We start from the raw sequence: 26,938 nt of genomic DNA, 5'->3' as shown, positions 1-26,938 counted from the left end.
TTAGATGTATTATTGTGTATAATTACTAACACCTCTATGTGTTATCGTAGGATTTACCTTACATTATAAAGCACTTGGACATAACTGTTATTGTGATGTGACACTATAAATAAAATGTAACTGGACTAAGTATCTATTAATGTTGTTGTGGCTACATAAGTGGAAAAAAATAAGCATTTCAATGACAGGGTCAGAGGTTTTACTCCCGGCCCAGATGTGATAAATGACTTTAATTACAACCTAACCCCTTATACATGTGCCGAGCTGGAAGCTTCTACACTGTATCCCACTCCCCAGTTTTAAACCATCACAGATTTAACAGTTTTTATGGAAAACCATTTTTAAGGGAACCATCATGGATTCTTGTGATGGATGTTTCTACCAATGTTTCTGTGAGTGTCTATCAGGCCAGCTTGAACTATTGAGGTCACCGTTGATCGCTGTTCAGCTCCACATTTGTAATCACGGTGTTGCAAGAATTCAGCTGCCTCAGCAGAGTACTGTGACCACTGATAAAACTGCAGCTCCACAATGCTGTTCATTAACACGGCATATTATAATCAGCACAGGTCTGCAATTAAAAGACAAAGATGAAGGCGCTTCCAAAGAATACTTTATTGGATTTCTTTTAATTTTAAATTAAAATGTTTCCATTCATTTACCCTGTTCGTTGAGACTTTTATGGACCGTTGTTTCCTCTAGTTTACAAAATCCTTGATTCATCATTGAGACTAGAAAAGTTTTACATAAACACCACGCTATGTACTATTCTGACTAATGTGCTTAAATATGTTTTATTCTCTGTTATGTGAGAATTGATTCTGTAAATAAATGTTTCATTTATAAGATTTCTAAATATCCTTATTGTGAAAGATTAGCATTTCATATTATTCAAAGTGACAATATGTGACAAAGATTTAAATAAACTAGTTTTGTTTGAACTTGTTTTGAAAAATGTAAATGTAATGCCTGTTACAGTCACACATATTCCAAACAGTTCCAGAAATCAACTTGGTAAAGTATCTATTAACTTTTTAAATTCATATCTTACCAAATAAAAGACTTTTACATATGAGTCGGATTTTGGTTAGTTTGAGTCCGTACAGGACGGGGTTGAAAGCTGGTTGGCAAGTGAGAAAATATATTGATAGGAAAATGCGTAAAATCATGGGAGCTCCGCTCAGGTTGAACCTGCTCTGCACTATTTCAAAGAAGCAACCAAATGAAAAGTTGAGCAGAGAAGCGAGGTGAGGCGTGCAGGTGCTGACGGCTTTCTGCCGGGTCTGTTTGGATCCAGAAAAACACACTTTAAGAATCTTAACATAAGTGAACAAGTTTAGCAATGCAAGACCAATTGGTACAGTGAATGTGTACATGAGTCCATAGATGTTATTAATTGTTGTGTCAAAGCAGGCCAGTTTCACGACAGAGTAATTGTTGCAGTACAGCGTGTCAACAGTGTGTCCACAGAGCTGCAGTGAGGCATTCAGTGATATCATCACGACTATATTCAGAATAGGGAACAGCCATGTGAGAACGATGAGTTTGGCAACCTTGTTAAACGTCATACGTGTGTGATACTGTAGAGGATAGCAGATAGCAAGATACCTGTCATAAGACATGATGGCTAAGTTATAAAACTCTACATTTGCATAAGAGTACAGACTGAAGATCTGCAGGAAGCAGAGAGGAGCAGAAACAGTGTGAACATCAGAGAGGATCTGAAGCAGGAGGAACGGAAACAGCCCTGTACTACCATACAGCTCATTCACAAACAGGCTGCACAGAAACATGTACATAGGTTCATGTAAGCTTCTGTTCACACAGATAACCACAATCAGCAGCAGGTTAGATCCAAATATAAACACATACAGAGACATGACAATAGTGAAATATAAGTATTTGAATGGCCCAGTGTCAAAGTAGGCAGTGAGTGTGAAATATGAAACCTGTGAAAGGTTCGTCATGATCAACAGTTTGCTTCTCAGAACTATGAAAGTTAAACGAGGATCACAGTGTTATTTAGAACTGCCAAACAAAAGTAGTTTTCAGTCTACTTACAGCATGTTACAGAAGTGAATTAGCATAAAACTGACTGACGTGCAGACGTTCCTTCATTTAAACTCTTCAACCGGGTGATGTAATAGTCTGAGCTCATTGCCAACGGACACTAATTGTGTCTCACAGCTACTCTCAGCATGAAAACAACTTTTGCTGAAATACAAAAACCTGTAATTCTAAACTTATTAAAGGGTTTTATATGTGGAGCTGTTATATTTCTATAACTTTTGATCTTTTGATTGGCTGATATGTTTCAGTGTGAATGCCAAAATTATATAGTTTAACATTCAGCGCTGCCCATCCGCCATCTAGTCTGGATCTTTGTAATATATCCCACTTTATACGTGAATGCCTGTTAATCCATATGAATGACTTGAGCAGAGCACTTTTTTCCAGTAATCGACTGGGGGGGCTAAAGGAAACATTGAACTTATAAAATTCATTCTTGGTAATACATTCATTTTAACTACAGCGATCCGAGCTGGCACTGACGCATGCGTCCATCTATTAACATCCTTTTCTATCTTTTTAAAAATATCACAGCAGTTGTTCTTAACAATAGAGGCTACAGACATCACTATCTAAGTACCTAAATAATTAACCTGTCCTATAATGTTTATATCTGGTGGGGTATTGAGAGTGTTCCTGTCTAATTTGAGTAACATAAGAGCAGATTTCCCGAGGTTAATCTCAAAACCTGATAGCTTACAAAAAGTATCTATTAAGTTCAATAGTGTGGGTAAGGTCGACTGGATAGCCGACATGTCGTCCGACAGACATCATCGGCATATAATGAAATATGGTGTTTTGTACACCCTATAGAAACAGGGATGAAGGTGTTGTTTTGCCGAGTTGACTGTGCTAAGGGTTCTATAAAAAGGTTAAAGGAGTGGGGAGAGTTGACATCTGTTAGGTTTATATTGCTGGATTGTCATTTATGCTTAGAAATATTTACTCATATATGCTTAGAGTTATATAATCAATTGCATATTGATAGGATGTCTGATCCTTAGCAGCCTGCAAAGACTCTGTGTGCCTCCCAGAGCACTCTGGCATACACACACATCTTAAGGTCACGAGAGAGGTCGTATCTTCTCTTACTGCAGGCATGTCCAAAGTCCGGCCCGCGGCCCAATCACGGCCCACAGCTTCAGTCTAATTATGTGTAATTTATGGCTCACTTTCTAAGTCTGAATAAATAAATCCTGGCTTTAAAGGTGTAATTCCTTTTTTCACCACATGGTGGCTGCACATTTTTTCTGCTACTTGCGCCTGTGCGGCGAGCCCGCCCTTCTCTGCTCATTTCTGCCATGGCGACTGTACAAAAAAAGAGAAAGGTTGATGGTGAGGGCCGCCGCTTTCAGGAGCGGTGGGAATTGCAGTATTTTTTTACTGAAATTCGAGGCAATTGTGTTTGCCTGATTTGTAAAGACACTGTTGCCTTGTTTAAGGATTTTAACATTAGGAGACACTACAAGACTAAACATGCTGCAACATATAACAAGCTAACAGGGAGTGAGCGCGCTGAAAAAGTGAAGCAGCTCCAAGCTGCTCTGGCTTCGCAACAGCGGTTTTTCATGCTCTCATTAGTCCAGGGATGCCCAAATTCTGTGCTGGAGAGCTGCTATGCATGTTTTAGTTCCTTCTGGTTTAGCACAGTTGAATCAAATGAAGAGCAGGCCTCCAGGAGTGACATCCCTGCATTAGTCATGTGTTCCTGAACAGTAAAAAGCATAAAGCATGCTAATGCAATACACAAAAGGAAACGTATTTTGTTAAACTCTTAAGATTTGGTTTTAACTGTTGATGTTATGCTCTTAATTCATAGTTGAGTGTGTTGTGTACATATTGTGTAAATTTACAAATGTGGTTATTTCTTGCGGCAAGTGAACTTCCAGTTGTGCAATCTTCCAGTAGATGTGAAAAACTTTGGCTTCCTGAAAGGTCTTGCAAAAGTCAAGGGCGAAATTCACTTTAAAAAAACGTTATTGATAACAGAACACTTTGCATTGCTTATAACTCCTGTTTAAATGTTCATTAGGTAAAGATATTGCAAACTCATGGAAATTTAGGGTATTCTATACAGTTTGTCCAATGTTGTCTGACTCTCCAGATATAAATGAAAGGCCGAATTGTGTCTTTAGAGTTGTAAATGCTTGAGTGTCTTTTATTTAGGTACATTTCTATTTTAAAAATAAAGGTAATTGTGACTATTAAAATTGTTCTTCATTGTATTTTCATGTAACTTTGTTATGAAAAAGAAAGTCAAAAGGAACCATTGGCCCCCAGGCATCTTCACTTTATAAAATTTGGCCCTCTTTGCAAAAAGTTTGGACACCCCTGTCTTACTGATTTATGGTATTGGAGGACACCTACTCTGTGTCTGGTTAAGTATAAGAGCCCTTTGTTTAGGTGGACGGATGGACTCCTGGCACCAGCTTTAGGGAGTCCAGCGTCATATCTTGACACACACACACACACAAACACACACGCATCCCTACACGACATACAGACAAGATACTCTCTCTTCACATGTATGCCTATGTAAGACGTCATATGTTAATGAACTTATGCATAGTCATGAAACTGCAATACAGAGCAGTGCTACGAGGGAGCAGACGAGAGCAACTGGGGTCAAGCGAAGGAACAGCGCTCGTCAGCCCTCCCTCGTGCACGAGTAACACAAAGAACTTTGGTGACTTGTGTCCTGCTTTTGCTGTTGTAGTAGAATTGTCTCATTCCAGCGGTGGGACAGAACCATCAACATCCCTGTCTTGTCCTGTGAAATATACTAAATGTAGATGAGGGAATTCCACCAATACAGACATTGGCTGAAGGCTCGGTGTATAAAATTTTTATCATCTTAATAACTTTTGGGCCAAAGTTAAATTTTCTAATACTTTCTACAAAAACCTCCACTCCACTTGGTCAAATGCATTCTGGATGTTCATAAAGAAAAGACCAATCAGAGATCGGGACCTACTAGATTCATCAGTAATATGGCCTTAGTCGGAAATAGGTCGATAGGTTCAAGGTTCAAGGTTCTTTATTTGTCACATGCATAGTTATACAAGTATAACACACAGTGAAATGTAGCCTGACACGCTCCTCGACATGTGCAAAAAGATTGGGGGGGTGTAGAGGAAGAACATTATATATATATATACACACACATATAGTATATACACTGGGTGAATGTGCAGTAGTAGCAGCAAGCAGGTGAATTCTGTACATTAATATGAATAGACATCTGACTATTTTACAGGATAGACAATATAAACATATTTAAAATTAAAGGAATTGAAATGTACATTGTGCCTTGGTTTAGTGTCTGGAAGAGTCCTGTCTCAGTCAATTATAGATGATGTGAGAGGGCGGGTGTGTGTGTTTAGGGCACGGATGGCTTGGGGATAGAAGCTCCTCTTGAGTCTCTCTGTCCTTGCCCGGATGATGCTGAACCTTCTACCAGATTGCAGAAGTTGGAACAGTTTGTTGCCAGGATGGGACGGGTCCTTCAGTATCTGCGCTGCTCTAGTCCGGCATCTCCTGGTGTAGGTGTCCTGAAGCGGGGGGAGAGCAATCCTGCAGCAGCGTTCTGCTGTACGGATCACTCTCTGGAGAGCTTTTTGGTCCTTCACACAGCTGTTCCCAAACCACGATGTCATGTTCTGTGTGAGGATGCTCTCCACAGCGCCTGTATAGAAAATCCTGAGGATCTTTGGAGAGACCCTGAACTTCCTCAGTTGTCGTAGGTGATACAGGTGCTGCCTAGCCTTTTTGGTCTGGACCTGAATGTGGGCAGCCCATGTCAGGTCTGAGGAGATGTGGACACCAAGATACTTGAAGGACTGCACACTCTCCACTGGAGCTCCATTGATGATAATGGGCTTGTAGTCTCTGTGCTGACTCCTTCTGATGTCCACCACCAGCTCCTTGGTCTTGACTGACGTTCAGCTGGAGGTGGTTGTCCTGGCACCACGATGCCAGATTCTTCACTTCATCCACGTAGGCCGCCTCATCGTTGTTGGAGATGGCACCCAACACCACTGTGTCGTCAGCAAACTTCACAATGGTGTTGGAGCCATGGGTGGCCACACAGTCTGAAGTGTAGAGGGAGTAGAGCAGTGGCGAGAGGACACATCCCTGAGGTGCTCCTGTGTTGATGGTGATGCTGTTGGAGAAGCACCTGCCCACCCTCACCACCTGAGTTCTGCCAGTGAGGAAGTCCAACACCCATGCACACAGACGGCTGTTAAGTCCCAGATCCCTCAGCTTTGTGAACAGTCTGCAGGGCACTATTGTGTTAAACGCTGAACTGTAATCAACAAACAGCATTCGCACATAGTTACCCTGTTTCTTGTCCACGTGGCTGAGAGTGGTGTGTAGGACGTGGGCGATGGCATCCTCTGTGGATCTGTTAGATCTGTAGGCGAACTGCAGCGGATCTGTGGTGTCTGGGATGGAGGAGGAGATGATGTTCTTCAGCAGCCTCTCAAACACCTTCATTACTACCGAGGTCAGTGCAACTGGCCGGTAATCGTTCAGGGATGAGGGTTTGCTGTTCTTGGGCACAGGGATGATGGTGGATCTTTTGAAGCATGTGGGGACCACAGACTTCGCCAGGGACTCGTTGAAGATGTAAGTGAACACACCTGCTAGCTGGTCAGCACAGCAGCGCAGCAGACGGCCGGTGATGCCGTCTGGCCCCGCCGCTTTCCTTGTGTTCACTCTCCTCAGTGCCGCTCGGACGTCATGCTCCACGATGCTGGTCACCGGTCTCTCGCTGATGACGTCACTGTCCTCGGTAGTCAGGCGGTAGATAGCATTAGCCGCCTGGCTAACCTCAAAACGGGCGTAGAACCGATTCAGCTCGTTGGTGAATGCAGAGTCGGCGTTGATCGGCGCAGTGTCCCTGGCTTTGTAGTCCGTAATGGTGTGTAGTCCGTGCCACATACTCCGTGTGTCGCCCTGGTGGAAGCGGGACTCCACACGTTCCCGGTACCTGCGTTTGGCATCTCTCACCGCGCGCCGCACGCCGTATGAGGCCGCTTTGTAGGCGCTCATATCGCCAGTGGCGAGACCCGCGTTGTAGGAGGCGGTCCTGGCGTTTACTGCAGTGCGGATCGATCTGTCACACTCTCCACGGTTTCTGGTTTGGGAATGTGGTGACTCTCGCAGTGGGGATAATCTCCTCCGCTAGCATATTGACGAAGCATACTGCTACTTCCGTAAACTCGTTGATGTCGACTGCGCATGCTCTGAACATGTCCCAGTCGACATCGTTGAGTGCGTCCTGTAGCGTAGCTTCTGATTGGGCAGTCCACCGTTTTACCTCCCTCGTGGTTACTTCTTCCCTCCGTATGCTTTGTTTATACAAAGCAGTTATTGCACTCCAGGGGATCCTTACCTTACCAGACTTTGGCAAGACTGTTATTAAGGCTGTACTAAAGGTTGTTTAGTCCCACACGTGGGAAATTTGTTTTGTTACAGCAGACAGCAGTGGACAGTGCAAAGTTAGATCGCAAAAATAAGTAAAACACTGGAATAGGATAAGAATAAGATACTGTACACAATACATTAGAATAAAATAAAATAAAATACTATATACAACTGAGTATAATACAGCATTGTCAGAAAAAGAATATTGCACTTAGTGTTATTGCTATTGCACATGTGGAGTCTGACAGTAGCTGGAAGGAGACCTGCGTCCCACATGCCAGGTGGGTGCCGCAGCCACTGAAGGAGCTGCTCAGTGCTGTCAGAGTCTCCTGCATGGCCTGGGAGATGTTGTCCAACAGGGATGACAGCTTAGCCACCATTCTCCTGTCACTCACCACCTCCACTGCGTCCAGAGGGCATCCTAGGACAGAGCTGGCCCTTCTGATCAGCCTTTTCTGTCATGGTCCTGGGTCGGTGACCCAGCGCTTTTAGTTTGTTATCATTTTCTAGTTTATTATGATGATGATGATTATTATTGTTTGAGTTCTATGTGTTATATTCGGTCTGCCTTTGAGTCTGCGTCTGTATCTCTGTCTGTCTATGGTGTCACCCCGTCTGTTTGTGAAGCTGTCTGTTTAGTTCTGTGTCTTGTTTGGTTCCCCGTGTTTGAGTTTCCTGTTTTATTGTGAAGGTCTCTGTCTGATGTGAGTGTGTTCAGTTTACGTTTCCCCTGTCCCGTCAGCTCTGATTCCTCCCAGCTGTGTTGCCCTCCTGTCTCTCATCCCCTGATTACTGGTGTGTGTATTTAAGCCCTGTGTGTTCTCCTGCCTGTTGCCGGGTCGTCTGTATTCGTGTCAGTCTGCGTTACCCTGTGTTCCACGGTGTCCTGTTCCTCGTCTGCGTCTCTCTGCTTCTCATCCCTTTATCGTATGCTCCCAGGTCTGTTATTTTTAGTTCCCCCAGTTTAGGTGTCTTCAGTTATTTGTCATGCCCCACTGCTTGTTTGCCACTACACCTTTGTAAATAAACCTCACTAGCATTTCATCCACTGCCTGCATCTTGGGTCCTTCTTCCAACTCCACACGGCTCGCCTCGGTACGAACCGGCCACAATGGACCCAGCAGCATTCAACCCACCCGAGGAGCTCCGGGAGGATATTATTTATTCTGTGGACCGTCTAATTAATTTATGGCTGGGGCATGAGGAGAAGGGATTCCGCCAAGCCATAACTAATCGATTGGAGCGACTGGTTTCCGGTCTCCCCTGGCTGCTCAGCTCACTCCACCCACTTGTTCAGAATTTCTTTCTGAACGAGCTGCACCTTCACCCCCCTACCGCTCGTCTGCTCAGCCCACCGGAGGATAAGCAGTCTGAACTGCCGGATGTGGAGTTACCCGGCCTGTCGGAGCGTTCTCCGAGGAGGAAGCAACATTCGTGTCATAGGCGCCTCACCCCACAGCCGGGTGGTGGGACTTCAAAACCGCCGGCTGTGGTGAGTGAAAAAGACACTCTTTCTGTTTCACCAGACTTTGGGACTGTTAATTCTGGGGCTGTGTTTATTCAGTTAGCCGCCCGGCCTCAAGCTCGGTTAGCCGCCCGGCCTCCAGCTCGGTTAGCCGCCCGGCCTCCAGCTCGGTTAGCCGCCCGGCCTCCAGCTCGGTTAGCCGCCCGGCCTCCAGCTCAGTTAGCCGCCCGGCCTCCAGCTCAGTCTCCAATTCCACCACCGTCGTCATCCCAACCATTATTTCAGTCACCCTCAGTTCAGCCTCCTGTTCAGCAGCCACTAGCCCTGCATCCTGTGTCACTTGCTACTCCGGTACGACAAGCTCAGTCAAATCAATCTGAAAGGAACTGTGTTTCGTCCGTTTGTTCTAAGCAGGGAGACGAACCTAATAATAATGTAATCATTCCTAAAAAGCTGGCTAGTTCAGAGACTGTGATGCACTCCAGGGCCTCCCCAGAGACTGAGTTTCAGCCCTCAGCCCACTCTGGACCCCTGGAGGCTAGGAACCCAGCTGAGGACTGCACCTGTCTGTCACTGCCTAAGAAGAGTCAATGCTCTGCGCAGCTGCAGTCTGCTATGTGTTTGCCAGGGGCCACCGTACCTGCTGGTTTTGTCCTGTGTGTTCCAGGGGCCCCTGTGCCCACTGGTCCTGAGACTGTTCTCGCTGGAGGGCCCGAGGAGCCCGTCCAGCCACCAGCTGCTCCACCAGCAGCCTCATCCACGCTTGCAGTGCCTCCGTCTCCAGCTTCCACGCAGCCACCAGCTGCAGCCTCATCAGCGCCGCCTGGTCCAGCTTCCGCATCCCAGGTCGTATCCTCAGAGATTGCGCATACCAGCTAGCTCCTGTGTTCACTGAGATATTCAACATCTCTTTATCTCAGTCGGTGATCCCCACATGCTTCAAAGAGTCCATCATTGTTCCTGTCCCGAAGAAACCCCACCCTGCTTCTCTCAATGACTATCGCCCTGTAGCCCTCACCTCAGTAGTGATGAAGTGCTTTGAACGCCTAGTCAGAGACTTCATCATTTCTTCACTACCAGACACACTGGACCCACTACAGTTCGCTTACCGTCCAAATCGTTCCACAGACGATGCCATCTCTCATCTCCTCCACACATCACTCACTCACTTGGACACTAGAAGGGGGAATTATGTTAAAATGCTCTTCATAGACTACAGCTCTGCATTTAACACCATAATTCCCTCCACACTCACCACCAAGCTGGAGCATCTGGGACTCAGCTCATCTATGTGTCAGTGGATCTCCAACTTCCTAACTGGCAGACCACAGGCAGTAAGGATGGGCGGACATGTCTCAGCCTCCACCACTCTCAGCACTGGAGCCCCCCAGGGGTGTGTTCTGAGCCCCCTGCTGTACTCTTTGTACACATATGACTGTGTGGCCACTACCAGCTCCACCACCATCATCAAGTTTGCTGACGACACCGTCATGGTGGGCCTGATCTCTGATAACAACGAGACGGCCTACCTGAAGGAGATTAGGAATCTGGAGAACTGGTGCCAGAGGAACAACCTCCTTCTAAACGTCAGTAAGACAAAGGAGCTGATAGTGGACTTCAGCACTAAGCAGGAGAGGAACTACCAGACCCCCGTCATCAACGAGTGCCCAGTGGAGAGAGTGGACAGCTTCAAATACCTCGGAGTTCACATCACGCAGGACCTGTCATGGTCCTGTCACATCAACACCGTGGTGAAAAAGGCCCGTCAGCGTCTCTACCACCTCAGACGCTTGAGAGACTTCCAACTGCCCTCCAAGGTGCTCAGGAACTTTTACTCCTGCACCATAGAGAGCATCCTGGCGGGAAACATCTTAACCTGGTTCGGGAACAGCACCATGCAGGACAGACGAGCTCTACAGAGGGTTGTGCGGTCAGCTGAGCGCACCATCCGCTCCGAGCTCCCTGACCTGCACTCAATCTACAGCAGGCGGTGCTGGACCAAGGCCAGGAAGATCGTGAAGGACCTCAGCCATCCCAACAACAGACTGTTCTCTCTGTTGAGGTCAGGAAAGCGATTCCGCTCCCTGAAGACCAACACAGAGAGACTGAGGAGGAGCTTCTTCCCGCAGGCGATACGGTCTCTCAATCACACACACAGTCGTGTTTTTTTACACACACACACTGGACTTTCTGGACATTTGTTTACACTAGTGGCCACTGCACAACTACACTGCGTGGTCATCTAACCGAATCACTTTATCACAAGTTACTTAAATAAATCACTTTAAGCATATTTGCACTGCACAAGACACTTACACATGTGGATTGCACAACCCTGGACATTATATTTCTTCATTAGCATTTAGTATTTGTACAGCTGCTGTTACTGTTCTATATTTCCTCATATATTCTTATATATGTTCTATATTGTGTATTTGTGTATTTTGTTGTACAGTTATTTTATTTTTAACTTAAATTTTTGAGAAAAATGAGAAAAAGAGAACAAACAAAGCAAAAATGAAAGTATTTGAAACATAGTTTTACGTTCTAAAATTATTTTATAGGCTAACAGTAAACTGTTTTCAAACACAGAGCATGAGCATATACAGAAGACAGAAGGAGCCTGGATCCTCTCCACATTTCCTCTCTGCTGTTGCACTGAGTGGTCCAAGTTCTAACATCAAGCATTTAGACTTTACTTAAGATTAGACCTTTATATATGATCCGGATTTTGGTCAGACTCAGTCCATAAAGTAAAGGATTACAGAGCGGTGGGCATATGAGCCAATATAATGATAAAAAAACACGCACCATATTTGGGACATGTTTCATGTTAAGTCTGCTTTGTGCAATTTCAAAAAAGGCACTGCATGAATAGTTGAGCAGAGAAGCGAGGTGAGGCGTGCAGGTGCTGATGGCTTTCTGTCGCGTCTGTTTGGATCCAGAAAAACAGACTTTAAGGATCCTCACGTAGGTGTAGAGAATCAGAGAGACAGCGGATATTGTGGTGAGAGAAGTGGAAATGAGTCCACAGATGTTATTGACTGTGGTGTCAGAACAGGCCAGTTTAACAACAGAATAGTTGTCACAGTACACTTTGTTAATGATGTTCCCACACAGCTGCAGAGGAGCACTCAGAGAAATCAAAAGAGTGATTCCAAGAAATGAGGAAAACCACGTTAGAACAATGAGCATGGATACCTTGCATGGACTCATACATGTGTGATATTGAAGAGGAAAACATATTGCAAGATATCTGTCATAAGACATGATGGCTAAGTTACTGAGCTGCAAATTTGCATAAAAGTACAGACTGAAGATCTGCAGGAAGCAGAGAGGAGCAGAAACAGTGTGAACATCAGAGAGGATCTGAAGCAGGAGGGACGGAAACAGCCCTGTACTACCATACAGCTCATTCACAAACAGGCTGCACAGAAACATGTACATAGGTTCATGTAAGCTTCTGTTCACACAGATAACCACAATCAGCAGGACATTGACAGTAACGATAACAATATATAAAAATGCAACAACTGTGAAATGCAACAACTTTTCTTCAAGATGGCGCGGCCACGTCCAGACGCCTTCCTGACCGCTCCGCTCCGACTATCCACTTTTCTTGTTTTTTACCTATTTTTTGCTCTGGTTTACATCCCAAAATCCTCTAGTCTTATAGTATACGACAGCGGATCACTTGTAAACATCGGTGCCAAGGTTGCACATCTAATCTTGGACACTTTTAAACCTGACCCTTCCTGGCCGCCAGAGATTCTACGCGGCGCGGAGAACAACAAAGGACGGGCCGCTCATCCGAGGCACAGAACAAAGAAGCGCCGGGGAAAACGCGCTGGTATTAGGAACAGACTGAGACAGCAGGCGCATCGCGCACCACTGCCCAGTATCCTACTGGCCAATGTACAATCCATGGAGAACAAGCTCGATGACCTAAGAGCAAGGGTCACCTTCCAACGTGACATGAGGGACTGCAACATTCTGTGCTTCACGGAGACATGGCTGACCCCCACCGTGCCGGACCAGGCTGTAACTCCGTCGGATTCATTCTTTGTGCTCCGCGCGGACAGAACGGCAGAGTCGAACAAAACCAAAGGTGGAGGAGTGTGTTTCATGATAAACAGAAAGTGGTGTGATGCCAGGAGCATTTCTACTCTCTCCAGCGGCTGCTCGCCACATCTGGAGTTCCTGAGCATTAAGTGCCGCCCTTTCTATCTGCCCCGTGAGTTCACCTCAGTCATCGCCACGGCGGTCTACATCCCACCCCAAGCGGACACAGGTATGGCTTTGTCCGAATTACATGATGTGCTGAGCTCGCTTCAAAACAAGGACCCGGGCGCAGCCCTCATTGTAGTGGGAGACTTTAACAAAGCGAACCTCAGACAAGTCATGCCAAACTTTTACCAGCATGTCTCGTGTCCAACGAGAGGGGATCGAATTTTGGATCACTGCTATACGCCATACAAGCAGGGCTACAAAGCTGTCTCACACCCGGCTTTTGGGAAGTCTGACCACAACGCCATCTTCCTCATTCCCCAGTATAAACAAAGCATACGGAGGGAAGACGTGACCACGAGGGAGGTAAAACGGTGGACTGCCCAATCAGAAGCTACGCTACAGGACGCACTCAACGACGTAGACTGGGACATGTTCAGAGCATGCGCAGTCGACATCAACGAGTTTACGGAAGTAGCAGTATGCTTCGTCAATATGCTAACGGAGGAGATTATCCCCACTGCGAGAGTCACCACATTCCCAAACCAGAAACCGTGGATGGACAGATCGATCCGCACTGCAGTAAACGCCAGGACCGCCTCCTACAACGCGGGTCTCGCCACTGGCGATATGAGCGCCTACAAAGCGGCCTCATACGGCGTGCGGCGCGCGGTGAGAGATGCCAAACGCAGGTACCGGGAACGTGTGGAGTCCCGCTTCCACCAGGGCGACACACGGAGTATGTGGCACGGACTACGCACCATTACGGACTACAAAGCCAGGGACACTGCGCCGATCAACGCCGACTCTGCATTCACCAACGAGCTGAATCGGTTCTACGCCCGTTTTGAGGTTAGCCAGGCGGCTAATGCTATCTACCGCCTGACTACCGAGGACAGTGACGTCATCAGCGAGAGCCCGGTGACCAGCATCGCGGAGCATGACGTCCGAGCGGCACTGAGGAGAGTGAACACAAGGAAAGCGGCGGGGCCAGACGGCATCACCGGCCGTCTGCTGCGCTGCTGTGCTGACCAGCTAGCAGGTGTGTTCACTTACATCTTCAACGAGTCCCTGGCGAAGTCTGTGGTCCCCACATGCTTCAAAAGATCCACCATCATCCCTGTGCCCAAGAACAGCAAACCCTCATCCCTGAACGATTACCGGCCAGTTGCACTGACCTCGGTAGTAATGAAGGTGTTTGAGAGGCTGCTGAAGAACATCATCTCCTCCTCCATCCCAGACACCACAGATCCGCTGCAGTTCGCCTACAGATCCAACACAGAGGATGCCATCGCCCACGTCCTACACACCACTCTCAGCCACGTGGACAAGAAACAGGGTAACTATGTGCGAATGCTGTTTGTTGATTACAGTTCAGCGTTTAACACAATAGTGCCCTGCAGACTGTTCACAAAGCTGAGGGATCTGGGACTTAACAGCCGTCTGTGTGAGTGGGTGTTGGACTTCCTCACTGGCAGAACTCAGGTGGTGAGGGTGGGCAGGTGCTTCTCCAACAGCATCACCATCAACACAGGAGCACCTCAGGGATGTGTCCTCTCGCCACTGCTCTACTCCCTCTACACTTCAGACTGTGTGGCCACCCATGGCTCCAACACCATTGTGAAGTTTGCTGACGACACAGTGGTGTTGGGTGCCATCTCCAACAACGATGAGGCGGCCTACATGGATGAAGTGAAGAATCTGGCATCGTGGTGCCAGGACAACCACCTCCAGCTGAACGTCAGCAAGACCAAGGAGCTGGTGGTGGACTTCAGAAGGGGTCAGCACAGAGACTACAAAGCCCATCATCATCAATGGAGCTCCAGTGGAGAGGGTGCAGTCCTTCAAGTATCTTGGTGTCCACATCTCCTCAGACCTGACATGGGCTGCCCACATTCAGGTCCAGACCAAAAAGGCTAGGCAGCGCCTGTATCACCTACGACAACTGAGGAAGTTCAGGGTCTCTCCAAAGATCCTCAGGATTTTCTATACAGGCGCTGTGGAGAGCATCCTCACACAGAACATGACATCGTGGTTCGGGAACAGCTGTGTGAAGGACCAAAAAGCTCTCCAGAGAGTGATCCGTACAGCAGAACGCTGCTGCAGGATTGCTCTCCCCCCGCTTCAGGACACCTACACCAGGAGATGCCGGACTAGAGCAGCGCAGATACTGAAGGACCCGTCCCATCCTGGCAACAAACTGTTCCAACTTCTGCAATCTGGTAGAAGGTTCCGCATCTTCCGGGCAAGGACAGAGAGACTCAAGAGGAGCTTCTATCCCCAAGCCATCCGTGCCCTAAACACACACACCCGCCCTCTCACATCATCTATAATTGACTGAGACAGGACTCTCTTCCAGACACTAAACCAAGGCACAATGTACATTTCAATTCCTTTAATTTTAAATATGTTTATATTGTCTATCCTGTAAAATAGTCAGATATCTATTCATATTAATATACAGAATTCACCTGCTTGCTGCTACTACTGCACATTCACCCAGTGTATATACTATATGTCTGTATATATATATATATATATATATATATATAATGTTCTTCCTCTACACCCCCCCCCCAATTTTTGCACATGTCGAGGAGCGTGTCAGCCTACACTTCACTGTGTGTTATACTTGTATAACTATGCATGTGACAAATAAAGAACCTTGAACCTTGAAATATAAATATTTCAAAGCCCCGCTGTCGAGGTAGGCAGTGAGTGTGAAATATGAAACCTGTGAAGAGTTCGTCATGATCCTCTTTTTGTTTTTACCATACATCACTTAAACTGTGCACAAACTGAGCTACATTTAAGGATGAGAATCACCCAACAGCGGCCTGATTGTAAGTCCCTCCCACCTGCACTGAATCACTTCTTGTTTTATCCTTTTCACTGCAGCAGTATGACGTCATCATCAGGGGACACACCAGAGAGATTTTAAACTAGTGGTTTCGAAAACCCAAATGGGCCTTCAGAAAAATGTATATTTGTCTTTTGTTAGAATAGAATAGAATAGAATTGAATAAAATAGAATAGAATGGGGGGATGACACTGACTTTTTTTTTTAAAATTATATAGAATCTTAAAAAGCCATCATGACACGATGCCAATAAATACAAACCATAATTATTTAATTTCATATACACAATGTATATTCAAACAAGTTGTTTGCAAAGAAATTAAAGCGCTGGACGCAAAGAGTGTTTCGTAGCTGGACCTTTGTGCTAAAACCACTTTGACCATTTTGAACACCATGTTCATTTATTATCATTAATTAATGGCAGGACTTCTTCAAGCAGTTTTGTAGGAATGGGGTCTAAAAGACATGTTGATGGTTTGGAGGAAGTAATTATTGACGTTAAGGCCCACGGTGAAAAAATATAACAACAAATAAATCAGGTTTTTGAGTTTTCCAGCTAGGGTAGACAAGGCCAAGCGTCAGGCTTTCAGATGAATTAAAACTGTCTTGGCCTTTGGTTAATTAACAAGCTGGAGTGGACAGACTAAGCATATCACTCCTGGTCCAATTGGGGAAGAGAGAATAATAATGGATTGCATTAATATAGCGCTTTTTGAGACCCTCAAAGCGCTTTACAATTCCACTATTCATTCACTCTCACATTCACACACTGGTGGAGGCAGCTACAGTTGTAGCCAGAGCTGCCCTGGGGCAGACTGACAGAAGCGAGGCTGCCATATCGCGCCATCGGCCCCTCTGGCTGGAGAGAAAAGGGTTCCATAATAGGACCAATTCTGTTTAAATCATCCATACTTCCGTTAGGCAGTATCATTAGAAGGCTTGCCTGAGCCCTCAGTAGAGACAGGTCGTGGCTGCACAGGCTCAAATGATCCCCCAGCTGACATATGTAGCTTTGGCTGTGGCTGCACAAAGCGACAGAGGTAGCACAGTTGGGTAGGATGAATTGGTTGCCATGGTGATAGTAATCTCGAAAAACCGGTAAAAGGACTGTGTCAGAGTTAAATCACAGTATGAGGCATAGGGTGCCAATGGTGGGAGCGCCGTTTCCTCTGGGAAGAGGGTGCCGGCTGGCTGAGCAACAGAACCTCTGGCAGGATGGCTCCCTGCCCTAGGTCAGGTACATGGCAGGGTGTGGATTGGGTGGATTCTTTTACATTTTGATGGAAGCCAGTTAAGTCTAATAATAGATTAAATGCCTTGTTGAGGCTGTCATTTTTAGTATCTATATGAATGTTAAAATGACCCTGAACAGTTGTTTTATGAGAGCAAGCTATTAACAAGCTAGAGTAGACAGGCTAAACATATCCAATTGAGGAGGGGAACAGAGGGTTGGAGTGCCATGCATTTCACGCTAGGACCAATTCTGTTTACATTATGCATGTTTCCCTAAGGCAGTATCATAAGAAGGAATAGCATAATAATAATAATAATAATAATAATAATATTAATAATAATAATAATACATTTTATTTATAGGTGCCTTTAAGACCCTGAAGGTCACCTTACTATAGCACAAGAACAATAGCAGCAATACAATATACTGTAACAAACATGGCAACCCAAAAAAAAAATAAGCACAATTCTGAATACATGGGTTTTGAGATGTGATTTAAAAGAGGTGAGAGAGTGTAAAGGCTTTGAGTCCCGTGGTAGTCAGGCAAGCAGGTGGAACAGACAGAAGAGAAGCTGAAGAAGAGTGAAGTGCACGAGCAGGTGAGTATGTAGTTCAAGTTCAAGTTCAAATTTTATTCGCCACATGCAGTGGCAGGTTGCCCTGCAGTGGAATGAACCCGCCCCCCGACCTTACACACACAACACAGACATCACATGGGGAGATAAGTCAGAGAGCGGTTGCATTACAGAAAACCACTGAAATGTACACTACAATGGGAAAGTACAAGAGGAAAAAAAGAGACCTCTACTCATGCTGGGCTATAGAGGACAGCATGAGAACAGGAAACAAAAAACTCCTCTGCACAGAAAGCACATACATGTCCACAGCACAACATTATAGAGCACGTGACCAGCAACAGGGTTGGGTAGGGGATAAGGAGTTCTCCCAGGCAACACAGCAGCCATCCTGCCACTGCGCCGACTCTCCAGCGCGGGCCCAGACCCGCCTCGTGTTCCCAGGAGGCAACAAGCATCGAAGGCGTTGGAAGGGAAGGGTGGATGTGTGAGTGCTTATCAGTGTAAATGTATGTGTGTGCGTGTCCATAGTTCAGCTGAGACAGTGTCCTTCACCCTATCAGTCTAAGTAAACAGTCTACCAGCCAACCCAGGTGGCCTTGCATGGGATGGGAAGGAACAGAATCAACACAGTCGTTATCAGGGAGTTTTGTTCAGCTCCGGCCTTGAGACCGCAGCTGGCGCCGAAGGGGTATCTTCATTATGATGGTAATTTTTCTTTTGCGACAACTCAGGAGAATTTCAAGCTGTTTTTAACACTCTGACACCGACACTGGTCTCTCAATCTCCCGTTGGATAGCTGCTTTGAAGTTTTGAAATTTAAGCTTAAATTTCAAAACTTACATTTTAACTACTGATTTTATCTACTGTTCTGATTTTATCTGTTTTGATTTTATATACTGTTTTGTTTGTTTGTTTGTTTGTTAATTTGTTTGTTTGTTTGTTTGCTTGTTTTAATCAATTTTAAATCATGCTTTTTATTTGTTTTTGTTTCTAATGTCTCTGTAAAGCACTTTGACTCACCTTGTTGTTGAATTGTGCTATACAAATAAACTTGCCTTGCCTTGCCTTGCAAGTTTCTCCATGATGTTATTTACCTTCAATTCCGTGGTCTTTTCACTCTTTTGCTCACAGAGCAGATTCTGAGACCTCACAACCGCAGCCAACTGATCCGCGATGTAATCCAGCTTCCGCCCAGAGGTGTTGCTCCGAGTGGATTCTTCCCTGATGTAATCCAATATACGCTCAGAGGTGTTATTCTGAGTATTCACTGCAGCCGTTAGCGCCTCCAAGCTCTTAACCATGCTGCCTTCAGTGAGTCCTTTCTGAGAAGCCGCACCTCGTCCCATCGTTTCAATCCCAGCGGGCAGCCTTCTGGGGGTTTGAACAGCCGGTTCCGCTTTCCTAATTCTCCGATAAGCCAGGGCCAAGCCAGCTCCGATCAGCAAGAACCCTGTTATCATGGTTCCGAATAGGTAGATATCTTCAGCGTCCTCGATCGACAGTCCCACCAGGCACACGACCCTCCATGTCTGCCACCCGTCCATCGTGTACCCGGCAGGGAAAGTCCCTCCAGGGCACTCGGGCTCTCCCGAGCCCAGACTTCTCATTGAGAAAAGGGTGTCAATAGCATTCAGAGACCAGTTGATCAAATCCATAATTCTCTTTTAGGTTTTAGAAACAGACTGTGAGAGAATGTTCCAGGGAAGTGAAATACACATGAGACAAGACAAAGACACAAGAGGCTAAGCAGGGAAGATAAGGGGAAGGAGAAGAGGAGAAAAGTGCGACTGCCTTCGCCGAGAGCCAAACGAGAATGTATGTAGAAGATCAGATAAATATGGAGGAGCGAGGTTATGAAGCGCTTTGAAAGTGAGAAGCGGGATGTTGAAATTGACACGGAGGTGAATCGGAAGCCAATGGAGCTGTTTAAGAACAGCTGTTATATATTCAGTGGATCTAATTCTGGAAATAATACGAGCATCTTTATTTTGAACTAACTGCAATTTATGGAGGGATTTATGAGGTAAACCATAGAGAAGAGAATTACAGTAATCTAAACGAGATGACAAGAGCATTGACGAGTATGGCAGTACTGCTTGCAGTGAGTGAGGGATGAAGGCGATTAATATTACGGAGATGAAAGTAGGAAGACTGAGTGATATCATTTATATGTGCTGTGAAGGACAGAGTGTTGTCGAGGATGAATCCAAGACTCTTAACCTGAGGGGAGGGTGTGACATCAGAGTTATCAATGGATAACGAAAAATTTGTGGTTGGGACTGTGGTCAGTTTTGATTTGGTGCCTATTAAAATTAACTCTGTTTTATTGCTATTAAGTTTAAGAAAGTTGTGAGTAAACCAGACCTTGATTTCACTTAAACAGTCAGAAATGGATGTGGGTGGGAGAGTAGCTGTGGGTTTGGAGGATAGGTAGAGCTGGGTGTCATCTGCGTAGCAGTGAAACTGGATGTTATGCTTCCTAAAAATATTACCAAGGGGTAGGAGATAGATGATAAAAAAGTAAAGGACCCAGGACAGAGCCTTGGGGTACACCGGAATTAACTGGAGTAGATACTGATCTGTGAGGGAGTAACTGAACAAACTGTGAGCGGCCAGAGAGATAAGAAGTAAATCAGGCGAGTGCTGTACCATTCATGCCAATAGATGCCAACCTGTGAAAAAGGATGCAGTGGAAGATAGTGTCAAAAGCTGCTGTAAGGTCAAGGAGAATGAGGATGGAGATGAGTCCAGAGTCAGCTGCAAGCAGAAGATCATTGGTGATTTTTACTAGAGATGTTTCTGTACTGTGACATGAACGGAAGCCGGACTGAAACTGTTCGTACGAGTTATTTCCAGTGGGATGACGATGAACCTGTGCAGCCACTATCTTTTCCAGAATTTTGGCTAAGAAAGGCAAATTTGAAATTGGCCTGAAATTATTTAGATTGGAGGGATCTGAACCATTCTTTTTCAGTATTGGGGTTATTATTGCAGTTTTAAGAGAAGAAGGAACAGAACCAGATATAAGAGAGGAGTGTACGATATTAGCAATCAGTGGGGTAAGAGACGGGAGTGAGAGTTTAACAAGATTAGTCAGCAGTGGATCAACTTTATTTATCCATGAAGCCAGATAACACACACCAATTAGTTAAACTGCAGGAATGTCCTAAAGACATAAAGACCTGGATGGCCGCTAACTTTCTGTTTCTTAATTCAGATCAAACTGAATTTAGAAGCAGCCCTAAACATCTTAGAAATATGGTATCTAAAGAAATCTTACTCTGGATGGCATGACCTTGGTCTCCAGTAACACTGTGAATCTTGGAGTCATTTTTGACCAGGATATGTCCTTCAATGCACATATCAAATAAATATGTAGGACTGCTTTCTTTTGAATGAGCTCTCCCCACTCTAGAGGTGTTCATGGGTGAGTAGAGCAAATGCGCTGCATTCCTCACCAAATATTGGTGTCATGTTTCTGCTCCTCTGGGCAGAGTCGACCTAGTTTTTTCCTGGGAGCTGCATCTGGGGCTGATTAGGAGCTACAGTATTTAAGACCAGCACACACAACAACTCTTTGCCATATCATCAGCTACCCAGCGTTAGTTCAGCCAACTCATGTACTTCATTGAATCTCATGCTTGTACTTACCTTGTTTCTCTTGTGCTTAGTTGTGTCCATGGATTACTCACTTCACCATCTACATTTCTCCTTCCACTCGGTCACTGGACTTTTACTGCTGTATTCTCCACCCTCACTCCGGTATAGACTCCATTCTTCTCACCTGCTTGCCTCTCTGCACTCACAATCGGACTTCTTCACGGATTGGAATACCTCAAACTCAACCAGACCTTCTCCAAATTTACTACATGTGCCGGCAGACAAGTAAGCTACTGGGAATCAGTGTCACTGGATAATCTTGCAGACCGTTTAAACCCCGCGCTGATACCACTCTCCTCTGTTACAGTCTCTTTGACCATCGATCAATTCCAGTGTCTGTGTTTTTAATGTGCCCCATGGGTCCATCCTGTTTCTGACGGCCTGTGCCATGACAGATATAGGCTAAGTTCCCAGACAAACCGGCAAGTGACAGTACTGAACTCTCTGCTCCTGAGTTTGTCAAGCAGGACTCAGAATCATGACTTATCAGGGTCTTTGCTGCCACATTCTGGGATTTCCCTTAGGATTAGACTGGCTGTCAATCAGAGACTGATCCTTATGTTTGTCAGTCTAAAGACTTTGAATCTGCTCTTTGTGTGCTATGTTTTGAACCTGCCTGTAAAAGTGTTGTGCCGGCTGCTCCAAGCACTATGTCTAGCTACCTACAGCAAATTTTTCTGTAGTCTGTGTTTTCTCTCGCTGAGCTAACCTCTTCAAAGACTGATGTTTGTATGGGTCAAACATGAGGCCAATACTAAGCCATCTCTTTTTCCTGTGCAAAAAGTGGTTCAGTGGGTTTCTGCACCTGTGCCGGGTGCCTGCACCTGTGCCAGGTCCCAGGGCGAGGGTAGCTGAGACCCAGTCCCCTTCTGCACCTGTAACTGTTGGGTTTTGGGGAGGTTATTGTCCAACTAGTTTCTGTGCCTGCAAAGCCCCGGCCAGAGCAATCAGAGCCTTTTGCGAGCCAGAGGTTTTCGTGTCATCTGGCCCAGCCATGTCTCAGCGAGAGGTCTTAGTGTCATCTGGTTCTGTACTTGCCAAGCCTGCCACACCGAGTCCTGCACGTCTTGTGCCTGCCATGCCACATCCTGCACCATTTGCGCCTGCCAAACTGTCTTCACCCAGGCTGCAGCCAACCACCTGCCAAGTCATTCAAGGATCTTTGCCCATGCTGCCGCTGACCACCTGCCAAGCTGCCTGAGGATGCTTTGTCTCCATCGCCATCGTGGCATGGAGCCTGCCATTGTGTTTTGTTTTGGACTTCTGTGCCCCGGGTTTTGACAACTAGTGATACTTTTTTGTATCCTTTCTGGTCTGTATCAGTTTGTCTCTGTTGGCTTCCTGTTAAATCCAGAATTGAATTCAAAATCCTGCTCCTCACAGGATTTAAATAATCAGGCCCCATCTTATGTTAATGACCTTAAAGACACTTCCGGTGCCGCTCCGAGCTGGCAGCCAGTATCAGCAGCTCCGACCTGAACAAATCCTTTTTTTTCTCTTTAATATATGTTTCTTTGTTGTTTTGTGTTTATTGTTTTTGTTTTTCTATTGTGGACTGCTGTCCCCCACAATGGAGCTCAGAATTCTATGGACAATCGTGTTCTTTATTACATTTTTTTACGGCGTCTTTGTCCGGAGAGCGCGTGGAGGTCCGACCTCCCATTGTTTACAGCAGGGATCAGCTGTTAGCCCTCGGAGCCTCCGCTGCCCTGCCTACCGCCGAGCAAGCTAACATCCCCCGCGAGGTGAGGAGGAAGAGACGCGGTACTCGGGCCGGGATCGGGCGTCGCAGTAAAGTTAGGAGGTACCGGCCAGCGATTCCATCTATTATTATGGGGAATGTGAGATCTCTCCCCAATAAAGTAGACAAACTGGCGGCTCTTACCCGACATCAGAGGAGCTACAGGGAGTGCAGCCTGATGTGCTTCACAGAGTCGTGGCTAACTGCGCTAACTCCGGACTCACACGTAAACATGGATGGTTTTCATCTGATCCGGGCCGACAGAACAACGGAGAGTGGTAAGAAGGGAGGAGGGGGTCTGGCTGTGTTTGTGAACGATAGATGGTGTAACTCTGGGGGTTTATCTATCAAAGAGACGCTATGCTGTAAGGACATTGAGCTGCTAGCGGTTAGCATGAGACCGTACTATCTACCGCGAGAGTTTACACACATGATTATTATAGCTGTGTATGTCCCGCCCTCTGCTAACGCTGCAGCAGCCTGTGATGTCCTGCACAGTGTAACCAGCAGACTCCAAACACAGCACCCTCAGGCCCTTTTCCTGATCTCTGGGGACTTTAATCACATCTCCCTGTCCTCCACTCTCCCCACCTTCACCCAGTATGTTACCTGCCACACCAGAGACAATAAAACATTCCCAACACCAAGGAGGCATACAGCTCATCACCTCTCCCTCCCCTGGGGGGCTCTGATCACAATCTGGTTCATCTCCAGCCTGTGTATAAACCTCTGGTACACAGAGAACCAGTTGTGAAACGCACAGTAAGGAAATGGTCGGCAGAGACTGAAGAGGCCCTGGGGGACTGTTTCCGTTCTACTGTGTGGGACAACCTCTGCAGCCCCCTGGAGGATGACCTCAACAGCATCACAGACTGCATTACAGATTACATGAACTTCTGTGTGGACAACACCGTACCCATCAAAAAGGTACGTTGTTTTTCTAACAACAAGCCATGGATAAATCCTGAAATTAAGTCTTTAGATCTGGAGACAAACAGGAGCTGAGAGTTGTTCAGAAGAAGCTGAAATGGAAGATAAGGCAAGGAAAGGAAAACTACAGGAGGAAGATGGAAGAGCAGCTGCAACAGGACAACATCGGAGGGGTTTGGAACAGCCTGAAGACAATCTCAGGACAAAAACCAACCCCCCAGGCTGCAGGAGACTTGGGGTGGGTGAATGACCTAAATAAATATTTTAAAAGGTTTGATCAAACACCCACCCCTCCCACAGCATCGTCCCCCCCTGCTGCAATCTCCTTCATCTTCAGGGACTGCCTGTCCTTCATCTCAGGACTTCACACCTCCCAGCTCCCAGTCATTACACCCACCCCCGGCTTCTGTGGACTCCAACATACACACCCCTCCCCCAAAATCCACTCTTTCTATCTCAGCACTTCAAGTGAGGAACGAGCTTCGCAAGATCAAGGTGAGGAAGGCTGCAGGTCCAGATGGCGTCAGCTCCAGGCTCCTGAGATGGTGCGCAGATGAACTGTGTGGCATCCTAGGTGATCCCTTCAACCTGAGCCTGTCACTGGGGAAAGTACCACAGCTGTGGAAGACCCCCTGTGTGGTACCGGTACCAAAGACCTCCCATCCCAAGGACCTCAGCAGCACTGTACTGCCCTATATTGCATCTTAATTTGTTTTTATATAATTGCGTGAAATGAGTCTTGAGTTGAATGTTTTTTAATAGGCAAAAAATACTTAAATAAGTAAATGGCGAATTACATTTTTGTCTTCTTTTTTTTTCTGCTGATCCGAAAATTGATCCGATCAGTGATGAAAAAAACATGATCCAATCCAAACTATGAGACTTTTGATCCTTTGCACCACTAAACATCACTCACTGTAACAGTTCAAAATGAAACAGATTACCAGAGTTACTGTACCACATATAAAGACTTTTGTTTGTAGCGCACCTGCAGAATTTTGCCTGTTTTTGTTTTGTTTCATTTTTTAACTATGAAGACATCAAAGGTTTTACTGTGTTCAGTTCATGAAATCTGTTCATACATCAAGATTTGCTGCAGTTAGTTTTACTATTAGCACGGATATAATAACAGGGTGTTACATGTCAGCACAGAGTAGTTTTTTGCAGGTGAGAGAGATTTTGGACAGGGTCAGTCCATACATTAAAGGGTTGAATACAGGTTGACATGTTAGAAAGTATAATGATAAAAATATCCTCAGCATGCTGGGTACACTGTTCATGTTAAACCTGCTCTGCAGAATTTCAAAAAAGCAGCCGAAGGAAAAGTTGAGCAGAGAAGCGAGGTGAGGCGTGCAAGTGCTGACGGCTTTCTGTCGGGTCTGTTTGGATCCAGAAAAACAGATTTTAAGGATCCTCATGTAGGTGTAGAGAATCAGAGATACAGGGCATAGGATCGTGAGAGAAGTGGCAATGAGTCCATAGATGTTATTGACTGTGGTGTCAGAACAGGCCAGTTTAACAATGGAGTAGTTGTCACAGTACACTTTGTTAATGATGTTCCCACACAGCTGCAGAGGGACAAGTAAGGACATAAGAACAACAATTGCAAGGAAAGGAGACAACCAACTTAAAGCAATAAGCATGGCCACCTTGAAGGATGTCGTTCGCATGTTATATTCCAAAGGATAACAAATAGCAAGATATCTGTCATAAGACATTACAGCTAAGCTGGCAAATTCTACAGAGCCGTAAGAGTAGACAGAGAAAACCTGCAGGAAGCACAGAGGAGCAGAAACAGTGTGAACATCAGAGAGGATCTGAAGCAGGAGGAACGGAAACAGCCCTGTACTACCATACAGCTCATTCACAAACAGGCTGCACAGAAACATGTACATAGGTTCATGTAAGCTTCTGTTCACACAGATAACCACAATCAGCAGGACATTGGCAGTAATGATTAAAAAATATAAAGACATAACGATCACAAAAAATAAATATTTCAAATTCCCGCTGTCAAAATAGGCACTGAACACCAAGAATGAACTCTGAGATGAGTTCACCGTCATCCTCCTCTCCATTCAAAAAACAAAGGTAATACTGTTTGCAGGATCCATATTATTTATCATCACATCATATAACCACAGGTTTTCAAAACAGTGAAACTCCAACAAAGCAACAGACATGAAACAGTTCGGGAAGAATTTCACTGATGATAATCCATCATGGTAAATGTCCAGCGCTTACCATTCAACAGAGTGCTTAGGCAACATGGGTTATGACATTGTACTCAGACCCCTGAATCACTCCCCACTGAGCTAAAGTTCTGCTTCTGCTTCTTCACAAACTCTGTTCTGAAAACACGCCCACTGTGGCACACTGACCTCATCACTGAAAGAATGCCCCAAGGGTCAGAAAAAAAAATCCTTCATGAAAACACAGGTGGAAAAATTATCAGGTCGCCCAATCTTTTAAGCTATGAGTGCTCAATTCACCTCCTCAGAGACTTCATATGATCACAAGAAATCAATGTGTAAACTACAATTCAATAAATAATTAGATCAAACACATGTGAGACTAGGAAAAGTCAAACAATCAGCTGTACTCATTTATGAAGGAACAAAAATGAATTCACACAAGTCACTGAAGATGTTTACATCACGACATTTGAATATTTATTGTATAGACTTTATTCGAAATGGCGCCGTGAAAGGGAGCCGGAGATCGACAGACGGATTGGGGCTGC

At 45.6% G+C, this 26,938-nt stretch overlaps 3 protein-coding genes across 3 annotated transcripts; all 3 read right to left on the bottom strand.

Annotated features, from left to right (window-relative positions):
- Window positions 1–1,040: 1,040 nt before the first annotated feature.
- Window positions 1,041–1,976, bottom strand: LOC120740858 (olfactory receptor 11A1-like). Its single transcript, XM_040043354.1, has one exon. It carries the CDS (start codon window positions 1,965–1,967, stop codon window positions 1,041–1,043), a length of 927 nt encoding a protein of 308 aa, XP_039899288.1. The 5' UTR covers window positions 1,968–1,976.
- Window positions 1,977–11,616: 9,640 nt separating this feature from the next.
- LOC120740857 (olfactory receptor 11A1-like) lies at window positions 11,617–16,296 on the bottom strand. Its single transcript, XM_040043352.1, has 2 exons — window positions 15,864–16,296; window positions 11,617–12,514 (listed from the first exon to the last, which is right to left on the bottom strand). Exons 1-2 carry the CDS (start codon window positions 15,969–15,971, stop codon window positions 11,654–11,656), a joined length of 969 nt encoding a protein of 322 aa, XP_039899286.1. The 5' UTR covers window positions 15,972–16,296; the 3' UTR covers window positions 11,617–11,653.
- Window positions 16,297–25,249: 8,953 nt separating this feature from the next.
- On the bottom strand, window positions 25,250–26,261 carry LOC120740825 (olfactory receptor 11A1-like). Its single transcript, XM_040043308.1, has one exon. It carries the CDS (start codon window positions 26,259–26,261, stop codon window positions 25,332–25,334), a length of 930 nt encoding a protein of 309 aa, XP_039899242.1. The 3' UTR covers window positions 25,250–25,331.
- Window positions 26,262–26,938: the final 677 nt, after the last annotated feature.

Source organism: Simochromis diagramma, unplaced genomic scaffold (genome assembly GCF_900408965.1).
Source record: "Simochromis diagramma unplaced genomic scaffold, fSimDia1.1 OVJJ01000377.1, whole genome shotgun sequence".
Lineage (NCBI taxonomy): Eukaryota > Metazoa > Chordata > Actinopteri > Cichliformes > Cichlidae > Simochromis > Simochromis diagramma.
The sequence above is the reverse complement of the archived record's forward strand: the minus strand, read 5'-3'. Positions and strand labels throughout refer to the sequence as shown.

What these genes read in the sequence shown, in the direction of transcription:
- LOC120740858 (XM_040043354.1), bottom strand. Translation starts at nt 1,967, where the DNA reads ATGACGAACCTTTCACAGGTTTCATATTTCACACTCACTGCCTACTTT.
- LOC120740857 (XM_040043352.1), bottom strand. Translation starts at nt 15,971, where the DNA reads ATGTATGGTAAAAACAAAAAGAGGATCATGACGAACTCTTCACAGGTT. An exon ending in TGAAATATTTATATTTCAAG is followed by an intron (nt 12,515 to 15,863) that starts GTTCAAGGTTCT and finishes CTTGAAGAAAAG; the next exon opens with TTGTTGCATTTCACAGTTGT.
- LOC120740825 (XM_040043308.1), bottom strand. Translation starts at nt 26,261, where the DNA reads ATGACGGTGAACTCATCTCAGAGTTCATTCTTGGTGTTCAGTGCCTAT.